Genomic DNA, 11,578 nt, shown 5'->3' on the forward strand with positions numbered 1-11,578 from the left:
GCAAAGGGCGGAGAGGGAAAAACTCCTATTAAAAACAGTTTTTTCATCCATATTTGCATGAATGAAACTTCACTCCAGGAGGAGTTTGTGTCTTTTTATATCCCCCCAAAAAGAATACATGTTTTCTTCCATTTTTCTGTCATGTACATCACCAAAAGATTGGGAAAAAATATAAGCGATCGGATGGAGATATATTTGTCTATATTTTGTGTATCTAGGCAACCTTTTCAAGCCTTTGCCAAGGCAAAGCTAGCGAAGCTGAGCATTGTGAGGCATTCGCCGTCCCGCAGGGAATCGCAGCTATCTAGCACTTTCGGAATCCATATTTCATAAATATGTGGACTCTAATTATGTTGCCCGCCTGCACCTTCATGCTGATTCCATTTAGCAGGCCGCCGCCCGTGCGCCCGCCGCTGGATGTGCCTGAGCCACTTGGAGGACACTCGGCGAGGGGAATCTTGTGAGATGTTCTCCCCTGACTGTGCTCTTGAAATATACAAGCAGCGTTGCCATCAGTTCGTCAGAAGAGAAAAGCTTTTGAAGAGGAAAAACAATATGGCCCACTTCTGGGGAGCAGCTGATAACACATTGTGACACACTGCGCCCTGCAGGCCAAGGTGAGGAACAGCATCTGCTTCAAAAAGGAACAACATTGAGGGATTTTTTTAATTACTTTTATATGCTTGTGCACTTACCTAATGGACGGTCCCATTCATTAAGTCGGAAATTACACCGCTAAGTACATTTTCGGATTTTAGCCCGACTGTGAAATTACAGCCTTTAAATAAATAAATAAATACTGCTCTGACACTGAGTTACTCCGCCAATGACTTAGTAGCGCCATTTTTTTTTCTTGCAAAGCAGATGTAGAACTACTACCATGTCGAGTGAAAAGTTAAGCAGAGCTGCAGTGTTGCTAGATGCAGAGGTTAATTATTTTTATTTTTTTAGCTTCTGATAACGAGCAGAGAGGCGGACTTACCATTAGGCAAACCGAGGCAGTTGCTAGAGGGCCCCATCAAATTCCTCATACACTAATGGCCAATATTGACCTTTTGCACGTGACGTCACCGCCCTCATGGGAACGCCCCCTCGGGGACGTTGGACGGCAAAAGAGCCACTTGCCTGTATTGTAACCATTGAATCTGGTACAGCGTAAAGTCCTTTATCCAATCAATTATCTTATAAAATGGTCATATCTTGCTTTGTGGTCTGTTGACAGACAGACAAAGAGAGTAAACCAAATGTTGCTCTTTTATCGCATACCTACTAATGAAGACGAACGACGTTGATCGATAGCAGCGATAATTTTTTGCTAGGTTAGTATTTAAATGTTGCAATTAGCAGATAAATGTTCATCCATTTTACTCGTAAACGTACACTCTAACAAAGATTGTAACGGAGGTGTCGAATTACGTGTTTTAAATCACATTAACCAGCCAGACAGTTAGCGTCCGCCCCAACTGCACAAACGCGCAGCTTAGTTTTAAAACGCACCTTCTTCAAAACTATTAAGTGCATGTGACTGTTTAATAATGGGGGATTTCGTCTTTGTGCTTGGAGTTTTTCACTCTGGAGCCGGAGTCATATTCATGAAATTAGCGCATCGCTTGCCACTACGATAATCATTTGTTCTATGCTAGTAAACATAGTAACATAACATCGTCACAGCGTTTCAACATAGAACCGACTATGTAAAAATAAGTCAATGAGCATGATAAACAAGTTTTACCTTTTGCATTACGAGGTATATTGTCCCCCGGTGTGAGCGTAGCATCTTGTCCCAGAGACAAGCTTTTAAATCAGCCCTGATGTAAGGAGAAGAGACGGCATTGGCTACATAACGATATAGATCGTGCGCTGTGAATTCCGGCAAAGTCTGTAAAAACAGCACGCACTGAGGGGCAGTGCGGTTCCACGCAGTCTGATACACTGTTAAGTTGTAGCCACATTAGAGAGTAGAAGGAAAAAGTCACGATCAAGTTATTCCAATAAAAGTTGGGGGGGGGGTTCAGCATGGAACCGTTCTTTCGAGTGATAAAAGTGCAGCGAGTAGCGCTAATTAGCATTAGCGAGTCAGACTGGAGTAGATCATTACGATTCCTTGCACATCTCTAGATTGAAGCAAAAATCATTCCCAATCGAAAATCGATTCTGAATCGAATGGCAGACCCAAAAATCGGAATCGAATCGTGAGACATTCAATGATTCCCACCGCTATTATTTATGGTCCCCCTGGACCTTACTCTAGCTTTCTCGATGAATTTTCTGAACTTGTGGCTGACTTGCTAACTTACGCAGATCATATACTAATTATGGATGCCTTTAATATTCATATGAATTCTCCGTTAGAACCGCTTACTGTAGCATTTCAGACGATAATTGATACTTTTGGTTTTACGGCGATAATAAATGTAGCGACCCATAAAAATGGTAAAACCTTAAATCTGGTATTAACTTGGGGTTTAGTAACCTCAAATGTAATGGTGTTGCCGTATGCTACGGCTATTCCTGACCATTACTTTATAAAATTTGACGTTTTGGCTCATTGCCAACGTCGCACCCATGACTAAAGATACAGCAGCCGTAATATTACTTCTTCAACTACTTCCGCACTCTCGGAGAATACCTCTCTAAACCTTAGGGTATGCTCACTTTTGTTGCTGGCGGTTTCGGCATTACTGGCTGTGTTATTTTGAGGGGATAATCCATTTGATTTGTTATTCAAGTTGTCCGCTGACTACTTAACATTGTTGCAAGTGTCATTTCTGTCCCATGAAAAGATATCATATTTACAAAAATATAAAGGGTGTGCTCACTTTTCTTTTTCTTCACTGCTCTTTCTTCAGACTCGGGGCTTGTCGTCATGGTAATGTAATGCGGGAACGCCACGCAAGCAGCTTTCACAACAACAGCACTTTTAAATATGTTTTTGTAGACAAATAGCCGATCATTTTGTAATCTTGTGAACATGAAACACAATTTAGTCTTTGGTGTTAACTGACACGTTTTTGTAAGTATTAAAGACAACAAACCACGATAATGACGGCACGTGTGGTTACTCACTGAAGTTGTGCGCAATCTTCTGGTTGAGCATGATGTGTTGTGCAGTGCTGGGCTCCGGCGTGCCGAAGGTTTGCACGTTTTTGACAGAAAACTGCACGTACAAACGCGTTGTGTCCACTCGGACCGTTCGCTGGCTTCCTTTCCTCCAAACTGATTTTGCTATCTGCAAAGAAACACATTGGTCGGTGAAATTGACATAAATCCTCCGCACCGCAGAATTCTTTGAATACTTTGGAAATACAGTCAATTCTGTCGATTTTTTGTGTTTTTTTGGTTCCCACTCTAAATAGAGTGACATTCACCCTTGGAAGAGAGTAAATTGTACTCAAAGCATATTTAGTGTCAATCACATGAAAAAAAAAACTTTTTTTTTTACTTAATTTTGCAAGGAGAGATTTTGACTCATTCTTACTAGTTTTTATTTTTATTTTTTTTACAAAAAAAAGTTACAAAAGGGTTGAGGAACAAACTCACAACCTTTAGCTTGGGAGACTCTACCACCTGAGCTATGCAACTCCTGCTGTTTGCTTGTATCTCAAAGGAGACCAAAAACATCATTTTGGGTTTTGAGTTGCAAAGAATCCAGCTGACACGAGCGATATATCAACACACAGCAGCAGCTGCGTGGCTAAGGGAGTCGATTCTTTTTTACTCCCTTCCAAGTGCAAAATGTACTCTACAGAACGCATGTAGGTGATGTGGTACCTTGTCAGGTCCAACTATGTCCCAGTGGAAAGCCTTAGTGCGGTTCTTTCTTGGACTGATTTTGAACCTGAATGGTAAAGGTGGGGGCAGTGGGATCGTCTTGGTAGAAGGAACTTTGTCCCCTATTGAATCTGCTACATTGTTTGGAGGCTCCAGGTTAGAGGGTGGTGGGCCAGGGTGGGAGGGGGTAGGATCAGGGGCAGTCTGCGTTGGAACATCAGGAACTTGACTCGTTTGATGAGCCACATTGGGGTCTTCATAAACGTCCTCGTCAGCAGACTCGACGTCCGAGCCGTTGCTGTCCTCCCGTACGTCTTCTGCGATGCCGAGATGTCGGAGGCTCTCGCTGCCCACAAACATGCGCTCACTCTTGGACCTTCTTTTCCAGTCCGAACACAACTTGCCGATGGCCTGGGCCCAAGCGTCCCGTTCCTTCTGCGCAGCACCGGGAAGTGGCTCGGACGATGGAGGCACTCTGAAGCTGTAATAAACCAGAAAGCCACAACGCGCTTATGCTTTGTACTACTTTAATGGAATATATTGCTGATATCGATAGGAATGCTAATAGCATTCACAATATGAAGACAGTTGTTATGATACTGCATATCTGAGATGAATTCTTATCACGTTGACACGGAGACCTGCGCTCACTGGTATTGATTTTTGCGAGTGACCAGAGAGAAGGTATCGGCACTGTGAGGTTTCTGGACACTGGCGTCGCCGTCCGACAGATGGATGACAACGCTCACAGGCGCGGAGGGCAGCCGATCGCCCTCGGCGGCGCCTTGCCGACTGAAGGGCGTCAGTGTCAGCTGGCCAGGGTGCAGTTGGACCTCATATCTGGAACGACAGTGAAGGAGATCACGCTTTTGTTTTGTTAAGTGGCGGCTGGGCTCATCTCTAGAATTCCACAGTTCTTCTAAACACGGAGTCATCAACCTTCTTGAAACTGAAGACTACTTCTTGTCTACTGATTAGTGTAAAGGGCTACCAGTTTGATATGCACTTGAGATTTTTTTTTTTTTTTTTTTATGCTCAAATTACTGTTTTTCTTCTTCTTATTATTATTATTGTTATTATGATGGCTGGGGTTAAAAACGGCTAACGTGTGTTTTGATAGTACCACATAATTGCGCAATAGTTGCTAGGGGGCTAATCATTTTGACTTTAACTACACTACTCACCATTATTACTGTTATATTAATAATAATAATATTAAATAATAATGGGCGGCACGGTGGCTGACTGGTTAGCACGTCCGCCTCCCAGTGCAAAGGTTGTGAGATCAAGTCCGGGCTTCGGCCTTCCTGGGTGGAGTTTGCATGTTCTCCCCGTGCTTGCGTGGGTTTTCTCCGGGTACTCCGGTTTCCTCCCACATTCCAAAAACATGCATGGCAGGTGAATTGGACACTCCAAATTGTCCATAGGTGTGATTGTGAGTATGGTTGTTCGTCTCTGTGTGCCCTGTGATTGGCTGGCAACCAGTTCAGGGTGTACCCCGCCTATTGCCCGAAGTCAGCTGGGATAGGCTCCAGCAACCCCCGCGACCCTTGTGAGGACAAGCGGTACAGAAAATGGATGGATGGATGGATTAAATAATAATAAATAATAATAATATATTATAGTAAATTGAATGTTTTTTTTATATAGTGCTTTAACTACGACTTATTATTATTATTATTATTAGAGCTGGGGTTAAAAACGGCTAACTTTCTGTGTGTTTTGAAAGCACAACATAATTGCACAATAGTTGCTACGGGGCTAATTTAATCATGACTTTAACTACACTATTTAAAAATATTACTGATATATTCATAAAAATAATATTAAATAAGAATAGTAATAATTTATTACTGTTTTATTCATAATATTAAATAATAATAATAATTGTTATTATTATTAAATAAAAATAATAACAATAATATATTATAGTAAATTGAATGTTTTTACATAGTGCTTTAACTACAAATTATTATTATTATTATTAGAGCTGGGGTTAAAAACAGCTAACTTTCTGTGTGTTTTGAAAGCACAACATAATTGCACAATAGTTGCTAGGGGGCTAATTTAATTTTGACCTTAACTACACTATTCAAAATGATTACTGTTATATTCATAATAATAATAATAATAACATATTATAGTTTTTTTATATAGTGCTTTAACTACTACTGTTAATATTATTACTATTACTACTATTATTATTGTTGTTGTTGTTGTTATTATTGACCTCGAAGAAAATGTTTGTACTTGACCCATCGGAATGATGCCAGTCCACCCCTGTGCAGCAAAAGGACGCCTTTCCGGAGGGTTTGTGACGCTTGAGGCTGCTGGTGTGTCCCTGCGCTGCCCCCCTCAGCATGACTGTAGATGTTTCTGTAAATGATCTGGTGAACAAGCTGCATTATCTGGAGCAAAGGAAGCACGCACAATAATAAAGAGAGAGCAAAAACATGGGTGCGAAACAAGTTGTTGTTTGTGTACCAAGTGTGAAATTCAACCTTGTGCTTGTCATCCACTGAAGTGGCCTCCAGTTCGTAATCATGGTGGCCTTTGAATAAAATTGAGAATCTGGAACCGACTCCGTCATCGCAACTCTTGACGATAACAAAGGGAAGCTGGCGCTTGACAATCCCTTTTTCGATCGTGCACAGCATTTTTGTGGTGAAATCCATCTGCGTGGACGGATGGATGGATGATAGATAGATGGATGGATGGATAGATAGATAGATAGATAGATAGATAGATAGATAGATAGATAGATAGATAGATAGATAGATAGATAGATAGATAGATAGATAGATAGATAGATAGATAGATAGATAGATAGATAGATAGATAGATAGATAGATAGATACCTGAAGAACTCGTTTCTTCCACCGGTAGCGTCCACGCTTGTGCACACTGAAGTTGTACTGTGAAGGAAGCTCTTCCTGCGTCAACAGTGACGACATAATACATAATGAATACATAAAACAACAGATTAATAGATGACAAAATGTCTGATAGTATCACCATTTATTCAATAGGTCGATTTTGTACGTGATGTTTTCCTGTCAGAACAAATCATCTAGCAAATGTCTGAATGGGAGAATTGAACAAATACATCATCACAGTCCGATGACAACGGCGTATGTCACATTTTAGAGCGATATAATATATATCTTTTTGTTAATACAGAGCACTGCTTAATAGACGCCACCAAGCGAGTTTAGACAGATTTTTGTTTTTTACTGGCAACTGAAATCTATCTTTTCACAAACATTTGGGTTTAATGTTTTAAAATATTGAAGCAACATTGTTTGGAATGTCTGCATGTTCATGTTCCTCTTCGCTTGTGCCAATGTTTGGCAAGAAAAAAAATAACAGGTTGGCTAATAAAGCATTTCAGTGATACCTTGTGAAAATTGAAATTGACATATATCAGAATTTTACACACACGGTTTTTACCTGCATGTATCACATGATTAGGATCATATTTTCACAATGCCATTAAAAAAAAGATTACAGAATTTAATATTTTGTTTAACAGCTTCAGGTTGTGAAATAATTTACCAAAATCAAATGAATTTGTAGGCCTGCACAAATGATTTTCTCACAGTTTGATCCAATCTGATTTATAACAGTGACTCTCTAAGTGTGCTACTTCTACCATTAACTCATTCACTGCCATTGATGGTTATAGACGTCAAATATTCATTTTAACTATTTCTATTAGTTAAAAAAAAAAATCCACTTTTGTTAACAAGAGTATGAAAACCTAATTTTTTTTTTAATTGTACCTAAAAAAATATTTTTTTTTTGTACATTTAGAACAGATATAAAAATTTTGATTAATTGAGAGTTAACTCGTGGTCATGCAATTAATTACGATTAAAAAATGTAATTGCCTGACGCTCCTAATTTTTAATCATCTTTTCTTCTTTTTTTTAAATCGCATCAGGTGATTAAATTTTTTAATTGTAATTAATTGCATGACCATGAGTTAACTCACGATTAATCACAAATTTTATATCTGTTCTAAATGTACAATTAAACAATGTTTTGGGTGTTCATACTCTTGTTAACAAAAGTGGGAAAAAATTACAACTAATAGAAATAGTTAAAATTAAATTTTAACGTCAATAGCCGTCAATGGCAGTGAATGAGTTAATGGTACATACTGTCTCTTTTAGGATGAAAACTAATTAGGCCGATGAATTACTAGATTTTACTGTTGGGTATGATGGTGGTCGAGCATTTATTTATTTGTATTCATTTTTTGGGTATGATGGTGGTCAAGGATTTTATTTTTATTTTGTATTCATTTTTTCAAAAGCAGTTTTATCAGTCACTTGAGCACCACTGCTTTGTAACATTTTGGAAAAGAGCTCTTCTAAAAAAAATTTTAACGTTGCTGTGACTTTTAGCTTGTTCGATCAGAGATCACCAAGTAAGGTTTCTGTGTGGCACCGTTTTCATGCCTAACATAGTAACACCCTTTCTGATATAACCCAATAGGGTCTTGAGGCACGTACTGGAAATCAAGCCTGCCGCATGCACCACTGCACTACTAAGTCTACCTTTAATCATCTCCTCAACATAAACATTTGACACTACTTTTATTCAAGGTTCTCAGCACTTGGATTTATTCAAGTGATAGCGATGGTTTTTGCAGAATAGTTGTGGCGGACAATGGCGATGCTTTCATTGGTTGTAATTGTATACGTGCTTTTCACGGAGAATTTCATGATGCTAAAAGTCAAATTCATCATGAAGTGGACTTCCAAGGTTTTCACTCAACAGCGATCAAATGAGGAATTGAAATATGACGCCGATATTGCGCCTGATCCTGCTCATTGTCCACAGGTGTGACTGTGAATATGAGCCCGTGGACTGCAATGCTTGTAAATACTGCACCCGCATTATCATCACGTGAAAACATCTCCCATGTCTATTACAACTGTGAGCAATAACGTTGCCACGGGATGAAAACATCATCACGCCAAGTCAGCATAAAGACAATATGAATGTGATGTTCTGACCTCGTCGTCAAGGTCACTCTGCAATTTGGTGAACTGGTCTTTCCTGGCCAGGTCCAGAGCATCGTCGATGGACAACTCTCCGGTCTTCACCTTGTTCATGATGCTCAGCTGCATCTCGTTGCTCAGCTGCAATCACAACGCATCACAATTTGGTCTCATTTCATGTTATGACTTTTGTCATTAAATGCAAGTTGACTACAAAATATAGCACCAACAGTCTAAACAGGGTATTCTGATTAATATTGCATTTGTGGAATATGAGTTGAGCAGCAAAATCCAGCCGTTTTTTAACCATTTCAGGGGGCGGCCATTTTGCTACTTGCTGTTGACTGAAAATGACATCACAAGTGCTCAGGGCTCAGGTAACAACCAATCACTGCTCTGCTTGCGAAGATCACATGACCAAACTCAGCAAACAGGTGAGGCATAATTTAATTCATTTTTATATTTGTATGAAAATGTCAAATTGATGTTGCTCAACAACACATTGACTGCAACAGTTAATGAAGAATTCCTTATTGTCATAAGATAAATACTGGGGAAAGGTCTTAATAAGTGCTAATATTGTAATATATTTTAAGTCTTATACAGTACTTATTTGCTGTCTATTAATGTGTTAAATGGAATATTTTAGGATATTATTAACATTTTTGTAAATAAATGAATTGCGCATTATAAATAGGTATAAAACTGAGTATGGTGGTTAACAAAAGTGAAAAATAAATTCCCGCATCCAGAACTGCGCCGAAATATCACGTGTTCTTCTTCCTAAGATTTTAAGCACAGGAAAGACAGGAGCTGAGATTCAAACCCTGAACCTCGGGCAGACATGTTATCCACTAGCCCGCCGTGCTGTTAAAGAGGAACCACTGCAGTAAATATAAGCTTTTCAATGGCAGTGTTTGCACACGTTTAAAGTGAGGAAGTACTGAAAGTTTAAGATCTTTCCATAAACGGAACGAAAGAGTGCCTTCAGAGTTGCGGCGTGATGACACTTTGGACAAGTTGCCGCTTAACATGACAACTTTCTTGTCCCAAGGCGCAGTGGTATCTTACCTGTGGCAAGTCCTCAATGAATCTCTCCATTCTGGACGCGTGGTCTTTCTTCTTTGCTCCTAAACTGGGCATTCTCGGAGTTAGTCTTCAAATCCGGTGCACCTGGAGTTGTTCGCTTCTTTTCCTGCGCTGATCGGCTCCTAAAAAAAAACAAAAAACATTTGCTGTTATAATGTTGCGTTGTACTTCCCGCCCACTTTCTTCTCAGGTTCCACTTCTTGTAGGTGTGTCAGTCCTGACGAGGCCACACCTCCCTCTCCCTACCTTTCAGCTTTCTCCTCAGGGAGCACACGTCTGCACATGCGAGCAACCCGCATCAGTGACACGCTCCACCTCATGATGATGATGATGATGATGATCATCATCATCATCATCATCATCACCATTCGGGTAGGACTCTAAAAGGGAAGTTTGAAATGAGGAAGATGGGGCACTGGAATCAAAGTTGGGTTTTTTTCGCATTTAACTTCCCGAAATGTCATATGTCAGTCATTGCTTTTGAAATAGTAACAATTAAATCACGGGATTTTGTTTTGTTTATTTATTTGACTAATTGGAACCACAAAAGTAAATTTCCCCCCCAAACCTGCGCAATTAGGAGTTCAGCTGCATTTTGCTGCCAGGTCTTACTTGGAGCAAATGAAGGTTCAGTGTCTTGCTCAAGGACACTTTGACATGGGACAATGACTTGCATACAAATGACTAGGGAGGGACGCTAGCTAAGAAGCAGCCCGTTTTACAGCAACTGTAAAGTTTTCGTTGCTACAGTTTGAGCCCGGCATAATTTAATTCACTTGATATTCATGATTCACTTTTCTATACCGATTGGCTGGAAGCTGTAGTCTCTCTCAAGTGATTTGGTGAGAGGCGGACTACACCCTAGACTGGTCGACAGTCAGAGACAGCGTTTCACTCTCACATTAGAGAAAGCCTACCGCCGGTTTGGTGACATGCTTGGATACAGCTAATTGTTCGAGAGAGAGAGAGAGAGAGAGAGAGAGAGAGAGAGAGAGAGAGAGAGAGAGAGAGAGAGAGAGAGAGAGAGAGAGAGAGAGAGAGAGAGAGAGAGAGAGAGAGAGAGAGAGAGAGAGAGAGATAATATATATATGTGTGTGAAATAAATTACAAATAGTTGTAATAGTGTTATTACTTTCTCTACTGCTAGTGGAGGCTAAAAGATAGCATTAGCAGTGCCATCCAAATCCACCAGATGGCACTATTTTTCCCTTCTTTTTGTTTTTTACCTTTGATACTTCTTTTTTCTCACAGGAAATACTGTTGGCCTAATGTAAATAGAAATAATCCATTACATGGTCAAATAATTTATGAACCGCACAGACAATGTTTTAAGTAACAATAGAACATATTTAACTTTCCTACAAGGGTACAACTTTCATTTTAAAAAAAAATGCATACTTAACTTTAATGGCAAAATATTTTAAACTTTAACGACAAGTGATGTGAAAGACATACAAGCATAAAAAATAAACTTAATAATTGTTAATAGTATGAAAAGTTAAGTTAGGAAAAGGCTGGGCAAATATTTGTCCTCAAAGACCAGATTTGATTTGATAAATGGATAGGTGGGCGCCGTCATACATAAATGCATGTATTTAAAAAACTAACAATTTTTTATTAAAGATATGTAGGCCTATGTATGTAAAACAGGTAGCATTGTTTATTTTAATAATAGATAATAATTCATTCTCATTTATTTGATTACTTTT

At 39.4% G+C, this 11,578-nt stretch overlaps 1 protein-coding gene across 1 annotated transcript in view; it reads right to left on the reverse strand.

Moving 5' to 3' along the window:
* The window catches only part of LOC147178933 (uncharacterized), a 45,173-nt gene that overhangs the window by 26,513 nt on the left and 7,082 nt on the right, over positions 1-11,578 (reverse strand). The window contains exons 2-9 of the mRNA XM_086068041.1: positions 9,852-9,991; positions 8,796-8,921; positions 6,630-6,704; positions 6,273-6,446; positions 6,022-6,179; positions 4,423-4,611; positions 3,772-4,252; positions 3,067-3,229 (exon numbers count right to left, since the gene is read on the reverse strand). Of these exons, the coding sequence (XP_085924167.1) occupies positions 3,067-3,229; positions 3,772-4,252; positions 4,423-4,611; positions 6,022-6,179; positions 6,273-6,446; positions 6,630-6,704; positions 8,796-8,921; positions 9,852-9,923 (1,438 nt within the window). The 5' untranslated portion in view covers positions 9,924-9,991. The remainder of the gene's footprint in view (positions 1-3,066; positions 3,230-3,771; positions 4,253-4,422; positions 4,612-6,021; positions 6,180-6,272; positions 6,447-6,629; positions 6,705-8,795; positions 8,922-9,851; positions 9,992-11,578) is intronic.

The sequence above is a fragment of the Leptonotus elevatus genome, chromosome 2 (genome assembly GCF_054856555.1).
Source record: "Leptonotus elevatus isolate MCC_2025b chromosome 2, RoL_Lele_1.0, whole genome shotgun sequence".
In the NCBI taxonomy this organism is placed as follows: domain Eukaryota; kingdom Metazoa; phylum Chordata; class Actinopteri; order Syngnathiformes; family Syngnathidae; genus Leptonotus; species Leptonotus elevatus.